The sequence below is a fragment of the Lotus japonicus genome, chromosome 1 (assembly GCF_012489685.1).
Source record: "Lotus japonicus ecotype B-129 chromosome 1, LjGifu_v1.2".
In the NCBI taxonomy this organism is placed as follows: domain Eukaryota; kingdom Viridiplantae; phylum Streptophyta; class Magnoliopsida; order Fabales; family Fabaceae; genus Lotus; species Lotus japonicus.
The window spans coordinates 91,328,081-91,353,755 of NC_080041.1; the positions used below are offsets into that span (position 1 = coordinate 91,328,081).

The following is a 25,675-nucleotide window of genomic DNA, read 5'->3' on the forward strand; positions in this document are numbered from 1 at the left end:
TAAGTACTAGATCTCCTTTCAGTCACAATGTGCCTCCAAAACCAGGGGGTCGATGTGTTAATTGAAGTAAACTACTACAAGTACTAGTGTACTACTCTAGCTTTGACCTTAAGATGTTGTCCATTTCGTTTGTAGAATTTCTTCAGAATTTTAGTGGCTGTGGGGATTAGATACCAATTCCCCCACTGCCATATAGATCATATATTCGTTATCATAAGAAATTAAAGCAAAGGCAAAGATATTCTTCGTCCTTCTTCCCGTGACATAGCTAGAATATGTGTGCCGGGCACTAATTTTGCAACTTGAAACTAATATTGTTTCTCTATTTATATATTTGGAAAAAAATTCCATGAGATCATAATCTATAGGCTTAATCCTCATATTAGTCTCTGTCTTTGAGTCGCCGTCTGAACCAGGTCCCTGATCGGAAAAATTTGTGGATTAAATCCCTCTTTTTTAAAAACGTATGGAGCCAGTCCCTGCCGGAGCTTGGAGCTCCGGCGAGTGATGATGTAGCGTGCTGACTGTATAAATGAAGCTGACATGGCACTAAAAAAAATTAAAAAAAATTACACATCATAAAATTAAATTAAATTAACAAAATCAAATTAAATTAAAAACTCAAATTAACCCCAATTCTAAATCCCTAATTCATAAACACCAAAACCTAATTCCTAACCCTAAATCAAACACAATCCCTAATCTAGTTCTTCCATCTTCATTGCAGGAAACAGATGCAGTAGCAGCAAAGGGAGAAGAAATTGCCATCTCCCGAGAGATTATCAACAATTGAAGATTTCTTCACTTCTGATGTTACCTAAATCCCTAATTCAGAAGCAGAAAAGGTAGAAGAAATTGGGGATTTTGTTGTTAAAGATCTCTCCAGTTCGGTGATGAGTTGCCATGCGAGGTAGAATTGGTGAACCTTGGCCATGGTGTCGATGAGGAGGTGGAAGGAGGAGCGGGGGAGAGGGGGGTTGGGGAGGGATTTGGCGTAGTTGAAGAGAGTGAAGGCGATCTTGGAGTGGTGCTTGAGGCGGAGCAGGGTTTGGGTGAGGAGGAGGATCTTTGAGAAGGAGCGGTGTCGAAGGGGTTGTGCTGTTGGAGGAGGATCTTTAAGACCAGCTCTCGTCGGTGGAGGTGAAATGGCGGAGAGCGAGTCGCGGAGCGACGAACGCGGCGGAGCGAGGACAGTATCGTCGGGCTTTGAGAAACGCCATCGACTTGCTTCACTTCACCACAGCCTGTGGTTCGTTCAGACATCCATAACCAACAGCGGAAGTAGCAGAAGGTCTAGCATGAACAAGAGCGTTGTGCTCGCTTTGCCGATCACCATAACCTTTTTGATTGGGGATTTTGTTGTTGGGAGCAAGCTTCTTCCTGTTTCTTGGCCCAATCCCCAGAACAGCTTGGCCACCGCCACTGCTTATGAGTTTCTTGGCCACCACCACCACTTCTGGGTCTCACTAGAAGAAGAGAAGGCTTGAAACAGAGAAGAAGAAGGAGAGAGGAAGAGGAGGTCAATTCAGCAACGAGAAGAAGAGGAAATGGGGAAGAAGAAGGAGGTCGGGACAGATGGAGGAGATGAACACTAATTTTAATTTCTGAGTGTTAGATGAATTGGGAATTGGGGTAATTGTTTAGGGAATTAGGATTAGTTGGGGGGAGGGGGAATTAAGAATGTTTAATTAGTTTTTGGTTTATAGTTAGTTTTAGGTTAATTATGTTAATTATCATATGTGTAAATTAATTTTTTTAAAATTTTTTGTGCCATGTCAGCTTCATTTACACAGTCAGCATGCCACATCATCACTCGCCGGAGCTCCAAGCTCCGGCAGGGACTGGCTCCAAACGTTTTTTAAAGAGAGGGATTTAATCCACAAATTTTTCCGGTCAGGGACCTGGTTCAGACGGCGACTCAAAGACAGGGACTAATATGATGATTAAGCCTAATCTATATATAGGAAATTGAGAAATAATGTCCCGTAAGCTCTTCTTATACAGTCATACGTGAATTGAATTGCTTCATAGCACCAACAAGTTCTAGATAGCTGAGCTTTTTAAATAACCAACTCAGGGTTCGTTCCCTAAACAGTGTATATGAAGAAAGTTTATTAAGAGTGACCTACTCACTTAACGTGATTTCAAAGTCTCAAATGATTAGTCTCATAAGTCATAACTGTCAGTTGTATGAATATCTTGAGAAAAAAAATGTTCCAAAGGGGAAAAAAACGTTTAGAGTGCAATAAAAAATTGGAGCTGAATATTTGTACCATTTGATTAACTTGGGTTACTTTATTTTCTACCCACAGATTGCTTGTTTGACCAAGCTAGGAGATCCAAACTGAAAAGCTTTGCGTTCCTAAGAGATCATGCAGCCTGATGTGTTTGGAGTTTTTGTTGAGTATGGCTCATAGGCACTAGGCAGTATCAAGTGGGCAAAAGGTTTAGCCCAACTTTTGAAAAGCTATGTGTTCCTAAGAGATCATGCAACCTGATCTATTTGACCTGTTTCGACCCTTTGCCCTTGCGGTTTGGCCCAACTGTTGTTGGGGGGGGGGGGGGGGCTATTAGGGTCTGGGGGTTATTAGAGTATATATAGTTATATGTTGACGTGGCAGCTTTGCTGACATGGTAGCCATGTTGTTAGTTAGTAACAGATTCAGTTATTAACTGAATCCCAACAAGCTTTATAGTTCCCTATATATAGCTGAGAAGTTATCTTGTAATCTTCACAAAAAAAAAACAATATACAATTCAGTTACATTTTAGATTCTTCTGTTAGGGTTTTCAACATGGTATCAGAGCTAATCTAATCCAAGCCATAACTTTCGGTTCCAAAAAAAATTGAAAAAAAGAATTCCAGAAAAAGAAAAAAGAAAAAGAAAAAGATGATATACAGGACAAGGTTTATGAAACTCAAGAACAGGAGTCTAACACCTAATGACGTTTCGCTGAGCTCAAGCCCAAAACAACGCAAGTCGTAAGGCCTCTGAGATTCAGACGAAGGAGCACAAGTCCGACGACCACTGATGTTCCCCGCTGGAGTACAAGCGCTAACAAAGAAAGTCGTAAGGAATCTGAGACTCAGACGAGAAGGAGCACAAGTCCGACGACCATTGATGTTCCCGCCGGAGTAAAAGCCCAGACAAAGCAAAGCCTTAAGGCCTTTGAGACTCGAACGAACGAGTACAAGCCTAAGCAAGAAGAAGAAGAAGAAAAATAGAGTCCCACTTGAAAGAGGAGTATTAGAGAATACCAAGTTGAGACTCAAAGAAGTCTCACATTGGTTAGATTAGTTGTGTACAAGTGTATATATTATAAAAGAACACATACACCCATTGTCTTAAGCCTAAGGTTTTGTGGTGTGTGGTTCTAGCTTAGGATTTCTAACAAGGCTGCGGGGGGTCCGCGATACGGTTTAGGGGTATTATTGTAATCCGGATCATTAGTATCCCTATATATGCTTGTAACACTGAAACCCTAATTATTGTATTCAAAACGCATCAATAAACGAAATTATAGTTGCTCTAGAGTCGCAAACGTCGGCAATTTGACCGAACTGCGTGACCAAAGTGTTTGTGTGTTTCTCTCTACTCTGTTCTTTATTCAGTGTTGTTTTTCTAATAGTTTTGAATAGTGATTTTGCACTTAACCCGGCCAACACCACAACACAGATTAATTTATATTTATTAGCTATTTAACTTTTTTTTATTATGAGTATTACTATATTTTCATTTATATACGGGGAAAGAGATTAATCACCCCTTCCCAAAACTTATTTCGGAGGAATTTTCGTCTAAGTCCCAAACATTATAGTAAAGTTATCCAAGATCGAGTCCTCAAATAAAGCAATTTGCGTGAGAATTCTTATAGACGAAAATTGTCATTCCAAATTGTAACTACTATTTGTGCGACTGTCTAATGAAAAACTCAATCACACATTTGACCCAGTAAAAACAAATATAGCACTGTATCATAATTTTATCATTTAATAATTGATAATAAAAAATTTGTTGCTGTTGTATTTTTTATTTTTTTTCTAAGATGGAGAGGTTAAGCCCCAAGGTAAACAACAGCCATGCCTAATCTATTATATAAAGATAGTCTTTGATGGTGTATTTATCATGAATCCGTTGTGATATTGATATCTATCCTTCTTATCTATGAAATTACCATATAATTAGAGGTGGCATCCTGCAACATGCTATTATTTTTTTGTTAAACCTGTAACATACTGACTGTGATAGTCATAGAGTATTGAAGAATTTGAATTATTTACATGAAATCTTATAGTATAAATATAAACCTCATTGTAAATTAATGTCGCACTTTATGCATCATTAATACCGATAAACTAAGCATAGGATCTGTTCGATGCCCATTGTCCTCCCATGTCTTGTTAGTGACTCCTGCATTTTGGGGATACTATTTCGTGCACAAGGCATCATAACGGGATTGCCCTCCGTCACTAAAATCTCGACCCCGGTCCACCATGTTGACATTATTCATCACAAAAATGTTCTTGACCTCATATATTATTTAGCATCACAAATCTAATCTAATACTTTTAGACAAATCTGGCTCTGGAATCGTTATTGTTCAATTTGAAAAAATAATATTCTTCTGAATATTATTTGCAAGTATCATCTAATTGTTTTTTTTTAAATATTAATATCACATAATATCAACAACTTTTTACCCATGCTTTTTCAGTGCTTACAAATAACATCACGGAAGGTAAATCATGTTCGAGTTGAGAACATCTATATCATGGTGGACTAATTCTTCCAACAAGAGTTTTTTCTTACCCATGTTCAACCAAACTAAATGGTCGCTTAATTTTATTTAACAAATAATTAATTTTTCTTGAGTTTGATTTTGTTTTAGGTTATGATCAAAATTGGAACTTAAATGTTGGTGGTTACGGTTGAGTCCGTGGGGAGTGGGGGTAGACGGTTTGAATGGAAATAAAAATTTAATTTTGTTAGGCCAAATAAGTTTAGGGTCCTCAAGAATTTGGTCACTCATCACGTCATCTTTCACGTGATGTGATAAGTGATGTAAACGTAGAACGTGAGAGCTCATCACACATACGAGCCACCCAGGCTCTAGTAAAGATTAAAACAGAAATTATTTTTGATCCCTCTTGTTTTTGTTCCAAACTAATTAATTTTGGTCCACCATCGGGCTTCGTTCTTGGATAAAGCCACCTCATGGCTTCACATTCTTTCTTTGGGTTGTTATGTTATAAAAGACCTTTAGGTTGGCCCAATGACTGTGGAGGGTTGATACATATCTCACCCTCACCCAAGTTACACCACCTCAGCATCAAGTAATTTTTCAAAATATTTATATTCAAATTGTGTCAGTGAAATCAAACTCCGAAATAAATTCATTCCTCATGTAACCAAAAAAAAAACTCCGAAGTAAATTATATTTTTTTATTGTCGGAAATAAGAATCTGGTAGTGTTAGAGACCAGATCCAGTTACCTAGACAAAATGAAAGAAAATTACAATGGTAGCAAACATCAAGATCCGAAATTGAGCAAAATCGACCACATCGAAAGTCTCATCCACAGAAGAATACATGAATTTTCTTCTTATTAGGGCGGTGTTATAAATATTTGATTAAAATTTATTTGTAAATGACTTCTCATCCACAAATTATTGATACATCTTTACTAGTTTTAGCATAAGTAGTAAGTACCTTAGATTTTTTTTATTTTCTGTATTTTTTTGTGGTATATAATTTTTTATTTTTTTTATACGGTAGAAACTCTTTAAATTAATAATGTCAGGACCGGAGAAATTTTATTAATTTAGAGAATTATTAATTTATCGATAAATTAATAATTATTAATTTAAATATTTTTTAAGTAATTATACTGTACATACCAAACAAAAAGACAACTTTATGATACAATAAAAAAATACAACACCTGAGCTATTGGATGCAATAAGAAAAGTTAGAGATGAACTTCAAATAGACTTGAACTTTAAAGGAAAACAAACAACTATTGAAACATATTTCATAGAGTGTAATATTTTTTTTTTCAGTTTCTATAAATTATTAATTTATGATTTTCTTGGGACCGAAAATTATAAAGGGATCTCCCGAAAAATTATTATCTTATTATTTTATCGAGTTTTTCAATTTTTTACATTGGCCCAAGTCGGGACGCGACAAATTTATTATTTTAGAGAGTTTATTAATTTACCGAGTATTAATTTAAAGAGTTTCTACCGTTAATGTTTTATTTTCTGGGCTAATAGGCTTATAAAATTTGGGCTTAATTGAGAAGGAATAGGGTTTACAAATTAAGCCCAAATTCCGTGGCGGTTCGTTCACGTCATTCCTTGCCGCCAAAAATGGCGACAACCGCTTTCACCCGCTCCCCTACCCTCCCTCTCCGCCATCTCAACCACCGTCCGATGCTCGCCCATCTCGCTTCCGTAGACGCAAGCCACCTTCCGGTGCGCGTCCGTCTCGCCTCCGTAGGCGCAAACCCCAATCGCGCCTCCTCTTTCTCCTTCAACCACCGCAACAGCCACCTTCCGGCGCGCGTCCGTAGGCAATCGCGCTTCCTCACTCCTTCCTCTCCCTTCCAGTTCAGACCCCTCGCTCTCCCTTCTCATCCCTCGCCGCTCAAAGACGAATCCGATCCTCAAGGTAGAAACCCTAAACCAGAGCACAAAATTGCAATGGATAATTTATTTTTGTCTGAATGATTATTGAAATTGATCATATGTTATTCAATTGGTAGTCATTAGAATACCAAACAAATTACTAATTGAAATACAAAGATGTATTCTGTTTTAGCTACATAGATTTTGCAATTTGCTTCATGAAATGTGTATCAGTGCTTGAATTTTTTTTGTTTAATAGTAATCTCCTTTGATGTAGTCATTGAGTCGCTTCAGTTCTCCACCTTGTTGCTCCATCACTGCTCTTACAACATCTACAATGGAAATCATACCAACTATTTTCCCATCAATAACCGGAACATGCCGGATGTGATTCTCTGCAAGAAAAAGAGGCAGTGGTCTTTGATGTTTGAATTTTGATCACTTAAGCATTGCGAGTTGCGACAAATGAACAACAGAAGAGTTACCTATCATAAGTCTCATTGCTTGAAGAATGTTGGTTTCAGATGTCACTGTTATCAGATTGTTCTGTTTACAGGTAACCTCATCACTCACAATGAAAATGCTCAATTGAGTTGTATATAATGGAAATGAAAGAGTGTAAAATCACCTCATCAGTCATGATTTGACCAACTTGTGTGTATAAAGGAGACCTTCCTTGTGCAATTATTTTCTTCAAGCAATCTGCCAGCTCAAGCATGTAGCCAACAAAGAGATTCAATTTGCGAGAGTGGTTATACGTGGATATCCGGTTTTCATTGGACATTCAATCAACACACGCTTCAGCGGCGGTTGGTGATAAACCGCCGTTCAAGTGTGTTTTGATATTGATGAAAACCGCATGTCTCAGTAAGTTTTCATTTGTTCACTATTGTTTGCTTTGGTTTACAAGGGTAGCACAAATTCTAGCTTAACTTGAAGTACATGAATTAATTGGAAACTCATACCTCGTTCTGTGACAATGCCTGCTATATGCTGACCTTCTGGATTTAGCACCACCAATGATCCAATATTATTTTCTGCCATCTAAATCCATACACCATGTTTGTTAACAAATCTTATGAAACTTATAATTAGAGGAAACATATGAACAAATTGAAACTATCTTACATTCTTCATTGCATTGATTACAGCATCATCAACTCTGCACCAAAGCCAGGAACCATTTTTGTCTTCCCCTTTTGTCATCAGCACGTCAGATACTGTGACATTCTCCAATCCTTTCTGCTGCATTGGTGGAGAGGTTGTGACACATCCAAAACCTGCAGATAGCTTGTTCGGGTTAATGATTCCATTCCCATGGTATTGTTGAAATATTGCAGCCCTTGGAGGATAATAGTGAGGTCGCAGTATCCGGTAAATTCCTTGCATTTGTTATTCTTGTTCTGTTCAACCAAAATAAATATAAGCAATGGCTAAAATTTATTGTTTATAAAGTACCACTAGAAATTATAGATGTTCTTCCTTGGAGACATATGTGACTTAAGACATTAAATAAACAATAAAATTATAATTTTTTTTTTGTTACTTGTTTCTATGTACCTGATGTTGCTGCCAAGGAATACTTGAGAGTTGATTGGTATTTTGGTATTTGGTAGCGTTGGTTCTGGTTTACCAGCAGCAAAGGTTTAAGGAACTACCTCTTTGGTATTTCATATTTGTCAAAGAATAGCTTGGAGGCATGGTTTACTTTATGACTTGCTTGTCTCTGAATTCTTTTCTTGAAGGAGAATATGAAGAAAGGAACTTTATGGTTGCTTTCACATTGATGGAACTGGTGAACCTTTTTGGATGATATGAATGATTAGACCTCAAAGGGAAGTATATTCTGGTGGTTTCTTTGGTAAGATGTAAAAGAAATTTCTTTCCTCCGCCACAAGATATAAGAAATGGTTACCACAAGACATGTTTGGTTAAAACATAAATCTGAAGCAAAGCACATAATAAGAAGCTTTCAAGGGAATCAGTGTGAAATGCTGAGGAATAACAACTGGTGAGTGAGTCAACACAAAAAAAAAAATCCATGAAACTCCTACAATACATCCAAGGTATAGATTCTTAGTTCTGCATATATGTAGAGAAGGCAACTAATGAAATCTAAAGAACTCATCCTGTTGTTTTTGTTACACCATGCCACATAAAAAGCTGCAACTTCGTTTTAGAATCCCTTGGATATCAGGTCCTTCAAGCAAATCCCATCAATCTTCTGAACCTAAAGCTAAGGAAAAAGTGGTGGAAGAAGAAGAACCTATCAGAGTAGGAAAAGGCAATGACATCATAAAGCATGGATCTTTATTAACATCAGAGAGGAAGATGGTGTTTCCTAGCTCCAGCGGAAAAGACATCAAACTTGCTGCTTCTTCAGATCCAGTGATCAGGGAAGTATCATCCATATCCAACGATGAGAAGCCAATAGATGATGACATTTCAAATTTTGATCATAAACTAGCCACTGTGGATGAGAAAAGAGTGAGTGTCATGACTCTAGCTGGTGAGAACAGAGGAGCAACAATGCAAGTGGCCGAATCAACAAGGAAGAAAAATGGATCAATACATGGAGAAGAAAACTCTTCTTCGTATGTGAACAGCAACATACAGAGCATGAATAATTCATTGATCTCCCACGGTTCAATCAATGGAAGAGACCCTGGTGTTCGTGTGATTCTTCAACAACAGCCTGAGGAGGATAAACAATGTTTTGAAAAGGAAAATCCCAGGCCTGAAGTGAAGATTCACCGGGCAGAGAGGTTAAATCATGTTCCCACTCCCATTGTTCGAAGACGATGCCTCAGAGGTCTTCTCCTGGAACCTAGTGACTCTGATCCTGATAACCCTGACAAGCCTCGGCGTCATGGTTGCAAAGTCAGTTGTGGTGAGGTTAGAAATTCAGGATAAAAAGGATTATGGGATTCTGCAACAAATTACAGTCTCTTATTCACTTGAGATCATATGATAACATGATTTTGATATTTCGTTGTTAATGTTAACAACATAGCTACTTTTTCTGCGCCAAAATATATACATTTGTATCAAGAAAGAGTATGAAAAATTCATGACCATTCGTTTACAAACTAGTCTTCAAAGCTGCTCAGCCATATTGGATATGCTTGAAATGCTTCAAAACTAGTCTTTCACTATATTAAATAATTATGTTTTCATTTTCTTAACAAACATGTCTTAATTTTGGTGTGCAAGATCTTAGGAAAATAACTTAGTTTTAAATGTCTGCAACTGTAATTTTCACTGTGACATCAAAGGTTTTGGAACTTTCAAAAACCGCAACGCGACCGTGATTTCAGTCGTAACAGCCGTGTTTGTTTACAATTTTCTGCAATAGAAAGACCACGACACAACCGAGAGTCTATGATGCAGCCGTAATTTAAAACCTTAAACATAATTTTGATAATGTCAAAATTCAACGAAAAAGCGGCTTAGACATTCAAACAGTTTGATACCAAAAAAATAACTTATTTTCCCTTAATCTCTTTTTTTATTTTTTTATCGTATCACATTACATGTCACATCAATTACTTTCCGCTACCCTTATTTTCTCACTTTAAAAGTTTGTGTCTCACCAATATACGGATATTTACGAATCATTTTTTGCCGGCTAAATTACAAGCATACATGAGTCAGGTGGAGTTTACTTATTCAAAACAAAAACCGCGGTGGTATAGTTGCACTGTTTTCTTAAAAATCTATGGGCTGCCCTTAAAATATTCAATGTCTATCTATTTTATTCATTTCATGCCCAAACTCTTCGTCGTTATCATGTGATCAGCCTAAGTTGTCACAGAGATAAGAACAAAGCAGAAAAACTAACTGGAGCTTCGTCACTTCACTAGCACTATATATATTCCTTAAGAAACAGGTTATCATCAATCAAAAATATCTCATTTATAGAAAGCAATTCAGCAAGCAACAATCAACAATGGGTTCTCTTATGGGAGGATGGGACTCTCACACCTTGGATTCTAACTCAGGTATTTTGGATAATTAATTACTACTAAACTATAGTGTCTTTAACTATGTCACCTAATTTTGATGTGAGATTTTTTTCTTTCTATTTCAGCTTCAATTGAAAGGAATCGCTCGCTCACAAAAGAAGATATTGATACTTTCTGGAAATCGAAGAAGGAAATAGAGGATGAACATCTAAAAGCTATTACTAGTTTATCAAAGACCATTCAGGTTTTTACTTTGAGATTGAAAGCTCAATAAACCTTACATCTGCTTTATTTTTTTTAATTTTTTTGTATTAAGCTAATAATATATTTCAATATTTATGGTTGCTACTTCACAGCCTGGCAAATATGAGGATTCTGACAATTTACATAAGTCAAAGACAGTGCCCTTTGTCCGCATAAAGGAGTCTTTAGGTGTTGGTGACACAAGTTTGGAGCACCTTATGAAGAAAAATGCCTGGTAAAATTTTTCAATGAATTATAATTGGGATCATAGGGATATCATTTTCATCAAGCTGAATGACATAGTTTAATCCATATAGCTGACCTTATTTAGTGAGATAAAGTTTTTTTTGTTGTCGTTGTAGTACGTATATAAAATTTATATTGACTATGGTACTTGAATGAGTGCAGGTGGACTAAGAGCAACTGGGCATTTCTGAATGAACCTCCAGTGATAGAATCTGCTACCAACAAGTATGCATCACAATTTCACGTCGCGAAGGGGGGATCCTCAAAAATTAACCCAGGGGATGGAATTAGTGCTTGATAATTACTCTATCTCATTTCACAATGTGTGTGTATATGTTCTGTATATGTAGACGCTGGTTGGAATTTACTTTGTTATGATTCTGCACATGAAACTCTGGTTTGTGATTGAGACCGGAGGAATGTTCCGTGTAAAACTTACCTACAGTTCCATACCTACTGTATTTACTGTTTTCAAATAAAAAAAATGACACATGGATTCTTTTTCCACATCATCACCACTACCAACCATCTTCAATTAGGACGCATTTTGTTGCCCCAGAAAAATACTTCTGGAGCAGCGTTCAAGACTACCTGTGAAGCGATTAAATCTGTTTTTCCAGGATATACACTCGACTTTCTTCCCCTGTGACACTTTTCGCTACTTTTGGGATTTTTAATCATGAAATTGAAGATTAAATTGGACAAAACTCTGCACCCAACCTCCATTCATGGTTCTGAAAACTACTCAACACCCACACCCATACATGACAAGTAATGAGACGTTGGAGACTTGGAGATCCATAATAGTGAGGAGAAGGCACATGGCCACAAAATTAGGTATTTACTTTGCCGGTGCACATAAAAAGTAGCCGGACATAGAGGGTGGAACCTTTGATTGGCAATTGTCACCGTAAATGGTGAAATTGCATAACCAATTCCATAGAAATGGTTTTTTCTCCATCAATTAAAAATTCCAGTGCGCAGAAGTTAAGGGGAAAAGGGGGCGCATAGGTTAAGGGAAAGGGGAAAGATGGTTGATGATGATGACATGGAAAAAAGTGTCCAAGTGTAATAATTTGGTTGGACAACAGTAGTAACAGTACATAAGGTATTGTATCTAAGTTTTGCCCTTTGTTTATTTACATTCTAACTAGCGGAATTACCCGTGCCCTGCACGGGTGACTTTTGTTATGTTTTCCGAAAATAGAAATATATATAAATGATGGAATAAGACATGAATACACAACCCTTAAGAAAGGTGAAAAGACCATCCAAAAAGAAGTAAAATCAAGGAGCATCCAACAAAACCAATTGTCCATCAAAACACCCATAAAAAGCGATATATAATGGTGAATCGAGAAGAATGAGTAAATAATAGGATCATGAAATAGGGGTATTTATAACCGAACCAGAGGAATTAAAACCGCTCAAACCGATCCAAAAAACCAAAACCGATAACCAAAAAAACTGAAAACCGCAAAAACCGATATTTTGTTAATGGATCGGTTTGGTTTTTGGTTCCCATGTTCAAAATCGAACCGATCCAAACCAAACCAAAAGTATTTACTTATTTAAATTTTGACATGCATTATTACCCATTTAACCATACTTATAATGTTTTATTTCATGTATACTCAAACCTTTACAGTAATGTGTTTAACCTTTTCCAAGTTAGGAGACATATGTTTTCTTTTCATTCAGTGAAAGTGAAACCATCAATGTTCTGCTTCTTTGCCTCTTACTCAAAACAACACGTTTGTAATTAACATTGATTGATAATCAATTTAGATAGAGTTAATTAGATATTGTCCATGAAATACAGTAATGTTACAAATTACAATCATCATATCAAAGCGTACTTAATTCATTTTTTACAATATTGATGATATCTTCTCTCTGTAACTTTTCCAGTTCTTCTTATTTTGTTTTATGATTTTATTTTCTATTTCGTTATTTATTTCAAGATTTTTAGTTTTTTTGAAAAACTGAAATCCAATCTAATCCAATTCAAACTAATAAAAATTGGATCGGATCGGATTTGAAAAAAAAAAAGATTGAATGATTAAATTATAAAACTGAAACGATCGGATCGGATGAATTTATCATTTAAAACCGAACCGCGAGCACCCTATCATGAAACATGAAATAAATCATTTTACACAACAAATAAAAAGGAGTGAATAAGAGGATAATAATAAACTAATAATATTGCGATCATACAGTGGTGGTGGAGAATTATAAAATAAAAAATGGAATAAAACTCTGAAAACAATAAATCAAAATACTTATTAAACAATGTCACAAAGAACAGGTGAAAGAGAATGTTATAGATTAAAGAAATAATGTGAGAAATGTCTCAAAAGAGCAAATGAATTCTAACCAATGTGCATGTATAGCAAAATTAATTATTTTCGCATTAAGATAAAAAGCATTACCTTGCACTACCTTGCACATGATTGATAAATTATTTTTTTCTATAGTTGTTTCAAATGAAAGAAAATTTGAAGGTGAAAGTTCATAAACATGAAATCGAATAACGAATTGAGAAACAGAAAAATGAAAGGGAGGAAAGAGTGGAGTATGGAAAATATGGAAGAAGGTTGAAAATACTTACCATGGAGTAGACGAACGGAGAAAAAAAAACAGGATGAGCTTTTTTTCATAAGAAATCCCAAAAATGGGAAGAAGAAGTATAGGATGAATACAAAAAGGAGGAAAATGGAAAGTCCTTGCCTTGTTGTCGAGGAGATATGCACACACTGATGCTGAAATTGTTACTAATGCTATAAATTTAACATGTAATTTTATTTCCTAAATTAATAATTTTAATTTATTAATGCTTAATTTTTTCCTAAAATGAAATATTCATTATTTGTCAATGAAAAATTAATCAGAAATCAAACATATCAACAAAATTGTAAGTATTAATGTTTTAAGGATTCATTAATTAAATTATATCAATTTATTTTCAAAAATGTGGAATATTCCATTTTGAAAATTCAATTCTTTAATTAATCCTGTCTAATATAATTAAATTTTTTCATTATTTATTAAAAACTATTTCATTGTTCCAATAAATTATCAATTCTTGAGCATCAACGTTTTTAAAATTTGAATTTCAAAAAGATAATGAATTATACTCATTAAATTTAGGAATTAGTTAGAGGCATTAATTTCAATTATAAGAAATATAAATTAAGGGTGTAATCGGATCGGATTGGTTCTAATTTATGATTTTTACTTCTAACATTTTCGGATTGGTTCGGTCCGGATGGTCGGATTTGAAATAAAAAAATATTATTTGGAAATATGCACGAAAATTATTCTAAAAACGTGAAAAATTATAAAAAAACTATAGAAAAATCTAACATTTTCAAAGAACAGAACATTCAATAATGACATAATCCATATAATCGAAATAAAAATAACACTTCTAATAAAAATATAAATATGTAATGTAATGGGCTGAAAGTGTTTCAATCCCCAAATATGATACCCGAACCGATGGTGATCAGATTCAGTAAAAAAATCTGAACCGAACCAATGATCCCATCTCATCCATCATAATGTGTTTGGTTCGGATCAGTTTGATCGGGTTCATGGATCAGACCATACCCGTTTACATCCCTAATAAAAATTGTAGTATCTAAAATAGGAAGTATTTATTTAATTGGAAATTTTTTGGAAAATTCAAAATAAAAAATAATGATGCTGAAAATTTAAAAAATTCAATATTTATTTTTATTTGAAATAATTACGAATATTTATTATTAGTATTTAGTATATTATTAATTAAAATAAAAAAGGATTCCAATTATTTTTATGAATCATATTTGCAAAGTTGTAATATTTTTTTTTTTAATATTTGATATATCTTAAAAAAAGAATTTAAGGGAAAATAAAAATTGAATTTTTTTACAATCAGAATTGATTAATTTGCAAAAAAATTAAATCTAATCAAAAAAATTTAATCATGGATGAAGTGAAATAGGTTCAGAGATGTTCATGTATTGTATCATCTTTTCAAAAATTTGGAGGGGCTGAAAATAATATTATTTGGAATTTATATCCTTACTTTGATAGTTTTTATAAGTATTACTTATGTTTTATTATTAAAAAAGAATTTACCTCTGAGTGTAACAAAAAATAAAATAAATGTGGTTACTGGTATGTGGCAATTTACTTTTGTTGATATATTATTATTTTTCTAAACATTTTTTAAAATTATTAATGTATTGTGTATGTGGCCATAATATTATTAAACTTAGCAATTCATGTGATAAAAAAAGTTGAAATAATTTTTTTTGTTTTCGAGGGAAAATGAATTACTTAAGAGGAGACATGTGGCATAGGTCTTGTAGAAGAAAACATTCTTTTCATATTTATATAGATATAGATAAATTATTATTTGGAAAACGTAGCTTTAAAAATAAACTCTGAAGGAAAGAATCACCTTCTTCAAAACATCTAGTTAATTATCATGAAGCATCTGCTACCTGGAAGAAACATTAAAGAGGAAAAATGTGTATGGCACTAATTTTAAAGGTATATTATCCAAGCAAAAACATTTTAAAGAAGTACCTATAGCAAATCAACTCTGCATATGAATGAAACTGTTGGAAATGGGCGAACATGAGTATGGTGGAGTGAATGAGAGGGGAAGAGAACGTGAGTGAAAAAGAATGTACCTTTAAAAAATTGTTATTGCATCTTAACAAACTCCTTAATGCAACCAAAGAGAAACATAAATGAGTAAAAATAATGAAGAAACGTGAGTTACAACGAATGTGAAGGTCTCGCGTTTATAATTTATAGTAAACATATAAGAATTACAATTTAAATTAGTGTGTCTTAATTGCTAACAAAAAATATATTCTGATTTGATTTTTTATTATATTATATTAATTAGAATAACTAAATAAGGAATTATTAATAGTTTTTTTCATTCCATGGAATGATTAGGAGTTGATATCCTGAATAATGGAAAACATTTAAAAATGTATTTTTATAATTGAATCACAAAATTGATTGTGTTAAAGAAATGATTTGAATTTGAAGCACTTGTTAATTTAAATGTTTAAAGTATTTATAAAATTAACTAAATAATTAAAATATGCGAAGTAGAGAACTTGAATACGGGGCATTACAATTTCTTGACCAATATATGCACATATATCTTTGTAACAATAAGAGTCATAAATGTAGTAAAAATTATTTGGTTTAAATTGCTCTTTATATTCCTTAATTAACTAATTTGAATTCAAATTTGAAAAACTTTCCTTATATAAATTATTTAATATTTGTAAACTAATTAAAATAAATGATATAATATTTATATGTTGATATTTTTGAATTTCTTATTTTTCTTATAATATTTGATATATTTAAAAATATTTTCAAGTAAATTTTACATTAAAAATATGAAATTTTATAATAGTAGAGGATATTAAATAGGGTGAGAGATGATCATATGCTTTTCTTTTTTGAAATTTGCCGAGATGATCATATGAAATAAAAAATGTGGGAGTACCAAAATTAAAACTTTAATTAAATAAGACAATAATATATAGGGTGGGACTTGATTGTATGTTGTGACAAAAAAATAGAATTATTTTTTTTTCTTGGAGGGAATGTGGATGAATTTGGGGGTGTCATGTTGAAAACCATTAGAATTAGTTTTCAATTGTTAATAACCACTGCATCAAAATACGTGTTTAAATTCTTTTAAAAAAAATCAATAAAAAAGAATATGAGTTTCAATACTTTTTTTTGTTAATATCTCTTTTTACATAAAAAAAAAAGAAAACTGAAAATGAAAATTGTAATTAAATTAGTCGTATTGTTTAATTTTTTGAATGTTAGGCATGTGTTTTGTTTAGCATTGATCGTTATTAAAAATAGGAAAACATTTCTAATTTAGGTAGAAACTTAATGAGTTTGGCGGTATTAACAATGGTTGTTTAGATTCAAAAAAAAAACAATGGTTGTTTAAAATATGAAATTTTTTTAAATTATTTGAATGAATTTTTTTAATATAATTGTATTGCAAATCATCTTTTCTTTGGTATTATTTTAAAAGCTGTGTTGTATTTTTTTTTGTAAAAAACAAATATGGGGTTTTTTTCTGATAAAAAAAAGGGGTTTTAAATTATAATTTTGCATTATTTATTTATAATGTTAAAACATTATGAAATTTTTATTTTAAAAGCTGTGTTGTAATAATTTTGTATAAAAAAAAAGCTGGGTTTCAATATATTTTGCTGTGAAAAAAAATTAATAAAAAAGAATCTGGGTTTCAATCCTTTTTTTGTTAATATCTCTTTTTACATAAAAAAAAGAAAACTGAAAAAGAAAATTGTAATTAAGTTAGCCGTATTGTTTAATTTTTTGAATGTTAGGCATGTGTTTTGCAATTGTTTCAAATTTATGATTATAAAAGAAAACTGAAAATGAAAATTGTAATTAAATTGGCCCACAACAATTATGGTGAGTCATGGTTTTATGTTGGGACAAAAAAGTTGGATGAGTTTTTTTTTTCTTGGAGGGAAAATGGAAGACTTTGGGGGTGCCGTGTGTCATAGGTTTCTAGAAGAAAACCTTATTTTCATATATATAGATATAGTTATAGTTATAGGTTAGAAAATAATGATATTTTAAATTAAAAGTTTCAACATTTATGATCAACACTGCTGTTGGAGTTGCACATACAAAGGATTCCAATTTTTGGTGTGTATCATATTTTTGAATTTGTAATAAAAAATTAATGTTAGATTTATTTTTAAAATAATTTCAAGTTATTTTTATATTTAAAATTTAAAAAAAAAAGAAAAAGATTCGTAATAATACTTGAATTGTTACAAACTTTCATAAATATAACATTTAAAAATATACATTCAAGTGTATCATATGGAATAAGGAATTATTAATAATAAATGAAATTAAATAGGGTGAGAGATGAAATATATTGTAACAAAAAAAGTGGGATGTCTTTTTTTTTCTTGGAGGGAAAATGAATTATTTAGGAAGGGACATGTGGCATAGGCTTCTAGAAGGAAACATTATTTTCATATATATATATATAGATGGAAGTTACTATACCACTTGGGAATTGGTTAACTTAATTATGACAATGTTTATGTAAAACTATTTTTCTAAACATACCATATTTTTTTTCGAAGTTTAATTCAACCAATAGATTACTTAAGAATCGAAAAGGTGTTGGCTTCGGTGGTACCGTTAAAAACTGTCACACGGTGGTGCAGTTTATAAATAGCCATTAGATATATTAATTTTAAATTTAACAGTTGAGATTGATTGAGATTCAGATGTTAATTTACAAAATTATCCCAGACACATATTACCCATTTACCCCACTATTCTCATCCTTAGTCACTAGTTTGCTGCAAATCATTTCCTCCCAACAACCGCATCCAGTGGCAGAGCTTCAGGTGAATATTTGAAGGGGCCAAATTAGCACTTGAATCAAACGCTAAAAGGATGAGGCAGCAAGACATTAGAACAAGAACAGAGATCTGAGTCAAATTAACACTTGAATCATACACTGAAAGTTAAATGGCCAGTTGTACAATGAGGAGAATTAATTGGTCTTCGTTATCCACCGAAACGAAAGCTTCGATTACAAGAACTAGACAAAAAAAATGAAGCAGCCATGGTCTTGAAAACTGTTCTCGAAGGTGCCGACGCTAAGCGCCGCGTACTTGCCTCCATCAAAACGCTCATCTATAAACCTTCCATCAGAAACAAGAAGGTCGCTTTCGCTCTCATCTGCCAAACCTCAAGCTTAACAAACAAACCTCACTCCCCTCTCTCTCTGAAATTTCATTCAACGCATAAAAAGTGTGTCTGTTTCATTGTGAATTCACAGATCTAGGAAGAGTAAAGTGAAAAAACTAAAAAGGAAGGGGAAGTTAGCACAGTGCCAGAGAGGTGGTGGAAAAAATTAGGATATTATTGTCCAAGAAAGAAATAAGTTAAGGGCGTTATTGTCATTACAATCTAAAATTTTAACTGAAGCACCATGAGTCACTATTTAATTGACACACTGAAGACGGCGTCTAAGAAAAGCGTAACTTCATGAATAGTGTGCTTTTTTTTTGTTACAGGTTTCCTAGAGAAAATCATCGTATTTTTATCTGAGTCCTTATCAACGATATTCAACCCCCTCATAATGAGGAATCCATAGCAAAGATAATTATTATGTCTGCTTCTCAAAAAAGCTCAAACAGCACAAAGTAAAAATAGCTTCCGGAGAAAGAAGATCATCATCTCATTATCTTCAGGCTCTTATCACCTCTCACCTTGAAATACAAGACAACAATCTCTAAAAAAAGAGCTACATCATATATCTTTTTCTTTAAATCATAATACCCAAAATTGACAACAATCAAGTCATCCTCATTAGAAAAATTAAAAGCCTTATGCTGCAAATTTGGCTCCCCAATTAGAACCTCGCACCAAGATCTAGAAGCAGGAAAAGTCTCATCCTTTAATGATTGTCTCGCCCGAGGTGTGTCAGACACCTTCTCCTAAGGCCCCAAGCACTCGCGAAACCTTCAAATCCCTAATGATATCATGAGAAGAACTCTTCACACAAGAAAACTATGCAATTGAGATAAGGTTATGAAAACTGGACCGGTGATTAAACTGGTGAGGACACTGGTTCAACCGTAATTGAACCGAGGTCCAACCGATATTACCGCTATAAATTAAATATTATTATTTAAAAATAAATATCTTATAATAATAATATTGTATTTCTCTTCAATTAAAAATTTTCATCCTTCTTTGTCATCTCTCTTCAAGAAATATTTCAAAGTAGTAGAGTTGAAAATAATTATTAATTGTTTAAAAAAGAAAAGTTAAACAAAAGATAATAAAAAAACACTTACTCACGTTGTGCACAATACTGACTCTAGTTTTAAAATTGAGTAAAATACACTTCACCCCCTCAAAGTTTGTAAGAATTACACTTTACTCCATCTTTATCTAAAATCTACCCCTTGCCCTGTTTTATATAGAGACAAATTTAGTGACGAAAAAATATTTTTCATCAATAATTAATTATAATTTAAATTTTTAATTAATAATTTCTATATAATCTAATAAATTAAAAATGAAAACATCGCAGTACTCCTCATTCTTTAATTTTTCAAAGTTCATTTAAAAACATTCCAAAGCTAAAATCCATCAAAGCTACCTTTTCAACAATTTTAAATACATTCCAGAGCTTCTCCCAATTAAAACCGAGAGGGAAGAGAGGTGTTCCATTCTAGGAACGGTGATTCTGTACGGTGGCAGAAGAGGATTTAACAGTGCTATTTGCTAAATATTTTGGCTTTTATGTCGTAGAAGAGGATTTAGTCACGCTTTTAGGAACGAAGGGTGGTTCTATACTGCGAAGTTTGAGTTTGGTCGTTCCAAGCTTTGACTTTTGTTTTTTTTTTCAGTCTTTTTTTCCCAGTCAAAGCAAAAAAGTGCAGTTATTTCTTGAACCAGTTTAACCGCAAAAACCACAGGTTTTCACCGGGTTGGCCAGTTTTTGACTGACTCCTCCGGGTTTTAACCGGTTTCTTTCTCCTGATTTTCTGCTTGTTCCGGACTGGTTCCCAGTATAACCGTTTGAACTTTCTGATCCGGTCCGATTTTCATAACCATTGAGATAGATAAAGACGACCCACTCATCCTAGTACCACCAAGATTGCTCAAGGCCTCCACGAAATTCCTCATAAACACCATCCGAACAAACCCAAAGCGTTAGCGTCGTCCCTCCTTCCTCCTCCTTTGACAAAAACACTACAAATCCTTCTGAACATAACAAATACACTAGAAGTCTTTGACCTGGTGGTATGTTGCACCATCTAAAATACCATCAATGAAAAACGACACACTGCCTCCAACAACCAGACGCGTCTTTTGATTCTAAGTTGACCCATCACTTTCCCCTTCACCGATGTCATCGTCGACTCCTCCATCTTCTTCCTCATACGCTTTATGCCGACCAGAAGAAGACTCATCGTGCCTGGTGTCGGCCGCTATTGCCACACCAACCACAAAGGGGTGAGAAACTCTAGAGGAAGGTTTCTCACATAGCTGGCTCTTCATAGTTTTTGTCTAATTAACAATGAACTCTAGTTTTAAAATTGACTATACTTACTACTTAATATTATTATCAAACAAGAGTTTATACTTGTGTTGCACTAGTTTATATATAACTAGCATTTTAGCTTGTGCGGCACACGTGGAGTGCACGGAAAAATATTTTCTAAAATATTTAAACTTGACAAATAAAATTATAATATAATATATCTTGTCAAAGTATGATATGTATATATACTGAAGTATAATTTTTAAATCAGTAGTTTTTAATTTTATAATATAAATATTAAATATTTTTGATTTTAATTAGGAAATTTATTGATTTTCTATGAATTTTATATAGTAACTTTATAGAAATAAATATTAAAACTTAAAATTTTTAAAAACTATTTAAATTAAATTTAAATAGTTTTGACTTAAGATATATTAATTATAGAAAAAGCTAAATAATATACAATAATAAATTACTTTCTGATTTAATTCATTATCTTGTTGGTTGAGAATAAAACTGATCACACAAACTAAAAACTATGGAAATAAATTATACAACTAATGAACAATGAACAACCGGAAAGAAAAAAAGCTACAACTCATGGTCCTATCTACATTATTCACAAAAGCTTATCATCATCATCATTTACTGGATTTGGCGAATGAGGATCCCAGAGCGGGTGCGTATGTTCCTCTGGTTGGTGATGCAGGATGCGATTCAAACAAATGCTCGCCGGTTCAGATGTAACATGGCCGTGTCGCCTCACTGTACTCGATGTTCGGCAGCAGAGGAGGATGCAATCCACTGCCTCAGGGATTGCCCTCACTATAGGGAAATATGGCTTCGTGTGGGTGCTTTGTCATGGCCAAGATTTCTGATTAATGGGTGCACCGATTGGGTGCGGGCGCAGGCTCAAGGCAGGAACGGAACCAGGTTTGTGGCTTGCTTGTGGGGAATTTGGAAGTGGCGGAATAACATGCTCTTCGAAGAGGTTGGGTGGTCCGTCGGCGAGGCGTGGCGTCGGTTGTGCAATGAACATGACGATATTGAAAGGTTCATGAATGGAGAGGATGATGTGAATGATGATTCGTGGATGGCTAGAAGGTGGAAAGCGCCGCCGGAAGGACATGTTAATCTCTGCGTGGATGGAAGTTTTAACCCTGTGGCCAGAATCATGGGGTCAAGGGCATAATTCGCTATTCCCGTGGACAGTGGTTGTGTGGCTTTCATAGTTTCCTCTCAGGTGGATGTTCGCTGCTGTCGGAAGCAAGGGCCTTGAAGCTTGGCTTGCAGGTAGCTTGGGACCGTGGGTACAGGGATGTGATTTGCAACACAGACTGCAGTGATTTGTTGAAGGCGTTGGAAGATGATGAAAGACGCCAGTTCTTGCCTATTCTTGGGGAAATCAGAGACTTGACATCTAGGAGCTGGAATGTGTCATTAAGTGGTATCAGTAGAGACTGTAATTTACCAGCAGACTGGCTAGCCAAGAAAGGTGCTGCTTCTCCGTCCATGGATCTTTGCCTGCTGGATAATCCTCCGTCGGAGTTAGAGATCCTAATCATCAGGGATCGTTTAGCTTTTCCTTAGCTTTCTTTTGTTTTTATTAATTTTCCGATGTAGCAAAAAAAAAATTCATCATCATTTACTAGTATACCTTCTTCACTCTCCACATCATTTGCATGTGGTCTTTGAGTTAATAGAGAGCTTTGATTGTGCGCGCCCCAACATCTCATAATTTAATATTTTTTCTCATAAAGGTTGCTTCACTTACTTTTTGGAGCCTAAACACACTTACTCAAAAAACACATACTCAAGTCACTGTGTTTTCAACTCATCAAGTTCATAGCATGATGAAATCAATACCACGTATTTTTGTGACCCTATTGAGCAACTGTCGATATTTTTGTAACTCTTCTTTCTACAAGTTCTTCATGTTTTCACATTTCCTATAGTAGTTCAAGAAATACGATTTGTTATTAGAAAACCACTGGATTAATGATAATGTGTTCAAAGAAACTATTTGCAGAACCGAACTATCTTCAACTACGTGAGGAAAAATTTTACAACATTTTTTATGTGTAAAGGTTGATGGAGGAATGTGAGGCCGCAGTTGCAACCATTTTTAATTACCTATCTCTTGAAAGAGTTTTAATGGTAGCGGTGGAGTTGAGACCTTTATAAGTGTATCGTCTCTTGCTCATTGATATAATCTTGAATAAATTATTGGCTTTGAGATTAAGATAGAAAACTCGGAGTTTAGATGGTTTGACCGATTTGTTTATTCATATATATATATGCAAGAATTAAAGTTAAAGGCTTAAAGCTATAGCGCGCTATAGAAAAACATATATAAAAAATAGAAATAGAAAAAATATTTGAAATAAATGTAAAGAATTGGTAACATGAAGCTGAAATCAAATAAAAATCTCTATAGAAGATGGTTTTTTTATAAGGCAATTAATAATATAAATAGGAGCACCAGAGGTGGTAAATAAAGTTGTACAAATGCAGCTCAAATAAAGAGCAATAGACCAGAAAAGATAAAAGGAAAAGAGCTAGGGCCAGAGCAAAACAGAGGTGCACAAGACAATATAATACAGCGGAACAAGAAAACAGGGTAATAGAGAACTAGGTGAATTTCACCACCCCACCCACTGCTAGAAGGAGAGAAACTATCTCTTTACATCTGCAATTTGCGAAGCCTAAACTTCTCGACCTAATTGAGCTCAAACACATTTCTCATCAGATATATATCCTTTTGATAATAATATATACATATATACATAAATGTATAAAAACACGTGATAAATATAAGGGAACCCTAAATATATATAATTTTTTTTATAAGCCACATAAATATAAATAAGTGTATATTGTACGTACGAACGTACAAACAATTATCAGTGTCTAAGTATGAATAAGAAAAATGAAAGCATATAAGATATTAATCAACATAGAATGCTAATCATTATAAGATTCATTTCATAATCTTGTTGGTTGACCATGAATATTATTACACAAACTGAAAGCTACAATTTAAAGAAGTTAAATGACTAATTAACATTGAGCAATTGATAAAAAATCTCCAACTCATGGTCCCATCTACAATTCTCACACAAGCTAATATTGTCATTATTATCATTATCATCATCTAGTAATACCCATCTATCCCTCTTCATTTGCCATCCTTTGCATGTGCTCTTGGAGTTACATAAAGGGCTCAGACGACGCTCAAACATTCCATTGTCTTTCCATATAAATTTCAATAGTTGTTTCACTTTGTTTCTAGAGCCTACGACACATTGTGACTTCCTCAAAAAACGCATATACTCGAGTCCTTGTTTTCTCAACTCATCATCTTCAGAGCATAATGAAATCATACCACATACGTATTTTGCTTCCTTGTGACCTTTTTGAGCAGCTACATTCAAGATTTCAAGACCATCAATCTTTTCATTTGGACAACAAAAGTATTTTTGCAGCCCTTCTCTGTACAAGCTTTCCATGTTTCCACATTCCCTACAACGGTTCAAGAATGATGATACTTTGTCATTAGGAAGCCATTGAATTAAAGGAAATTTGTCCAAAGAAGCATTTCGCCAAATGTAGTTATCTTCAGTAGCGTCAAGAAAATCTTTGCAACACATTTTGATGGCATGAAAGTCGATAAAGGAGTGCGCGGCCACGAGTGCAACTATCTCTACCAACAAATCTCTTGGAAGTGTTTTTATGGTTGAGGTGGAGTGGAGACCTTTACGGGTGAAACGTCTCTTACTCCTTGCCTTTTTCACTAATCTTGAATACATCTGTTGCAGTGGTGACTTCTTAGCAAGAGCAACTACATGCGCTCTACGGCAGGATGCAGTCAATGAAACGTGTGGTGCGTGACCACCTACAGAAGCACCATCACCTCTAATTCTAACCATATCTACAAGAAAATAAATAAATTTAGTTAAAATATTTATATAGTTGAATAAGCCTTCAAACAATGTATAAAATCCCCATAAGTATTGATTCAAAGTTACTTTTTTTTTTTGAAAACAGAAGGCTTTATTAATAGAAAGCAAACATGAGACCACAGCTCATGAAGAGTACAGGAAACAGCCAAGGAATGCCACAAAGAAGCAGCGACAGCCAAGGCAAAGAGAAGCAGAAAGGATAACAAAATACAGGAAGCAAAAGCATAAAACAGCAACAGTCAAAAGCAGAAACAAAGGGACGCAGAACAGCAGGTCCAAAAGCTCCAGCACAAGAGTCCCGCCACGCAAACAGTAGCAGAAGCAGAAGCCCGCAGAAGAAACATTCAAAGTTACTTGATTATAATTTTTGTATGTATTAATCTAAGGTTCTGAAAAATCCAATAGTTTAAATTAATCTCAATGATAAAAATAAAATATTAGTCCATTCTAATTTTTAGAACCTTTTTTTGGAACCTTAATACATATAACAAGTTAGAATTGGGTGGAAAACATAAACTAT

At 33.9% G+C, this 25,675-nt stretch overlaps 5 protein-coding genes across 5 annotated transcripts; 3 read left to right on the plus strand and 2 right to left on the minus strand.

Moving 5' to 3' along the window:
- Positions 1-6,733: 6,733 nt before the first annotated feature.
- LOC130727737 (CBS domain-containing protein CBSX3, mitochondrial) lies at positions 6,734-8,020 on the minus strand. The gene is made up of 5 exons (XM_057578974.1): positions 7,760-8,020; positions 7,597-7,675; positions 7,260-7,333; positions 7,117-7,177; positions 6,734-7,026 (listed from the first exon to the last, which is right to left on the minus strand). Exons 1-5 carry the CDS (start codon positions 8,018-8,020, stop codon positions 6,884-6,886), a joined length of 618 nt encoding a protein of 205 aa, XP_057434957.1. The 3' UTR covers positions 6,734-6,883.
- LOC130727736 (uncharacterized) lies at positions 7,876-9,820 on the plus strand. The gene is made up of 2 exons (XM_057578973.1): positions 7,876-8,005; positions 8,377-9,820. The coding sequence occupies exon 2, from the start codon at positions 8,780-8,782 to the stop codon at positions 9,542-9,544; it is 765 nt and encodes a 254-aa protein (XP_057434956.1). The 5' UTR covers positions 7,876-8,005; positions 8,377-8,779; the 3' UTR covers positions 9,545-9,820.
- A 620-nt stretch (positions 9,821-10,440) lies between these two features.
- On the plus strand, positions 10,441-11,592 carry LOC130727738 (uncharacterized). The gene is made up of 4 exons (XM_057578975.1): positions 10,441-10,632; positions 10,722-10,840; positions 10,953-11,074; positions 11,248-11,592. Exons 1-4 carry the CDS (start codon positions 10,581-10,583, stop codon positions 11,381-11,383), a joined length of 429 nt encoding a protein of 142 aa, XP_057434958.1. The 5' UTR covers positions 10,441-10,580; the 3' UTR covers positions 11,384-11,592.
- A 10,349-nt stretch (positions 11,593-21,941) lies between these two features.
- On the plus strand, positions 21,942-22,783 carry LOC130711850 (uncharacterized). The gene is made up of 2 exons (XM_057561620.1): positions 21,942-22,344; positions 22,437-22,783. The coding sequence occupies exons 1-2, from the start codon at positions 21,942-21,944 to the stop codon at positions 22,781-22,783; spliced, it is 750 nt and encodes a 249-aa protein (XP_057417603.1).
- Positions 22,784-24,249: 1,466 nt separating this feature from the next.
- LOC130711856 (uncharacterized) lies at positions 24,250-25,122 on the minus strand. Its single transcript, XM_057561629.1, has one exon. It carries the CDS (start codon positions 25,120-25,122, stop codon positions 24,250-24,252), a length of 873 nt encoding a protein of 290 aa, XP_057417612.1.
- Positions 25,123-25,675: the final 553 nt, after the last annotated feature.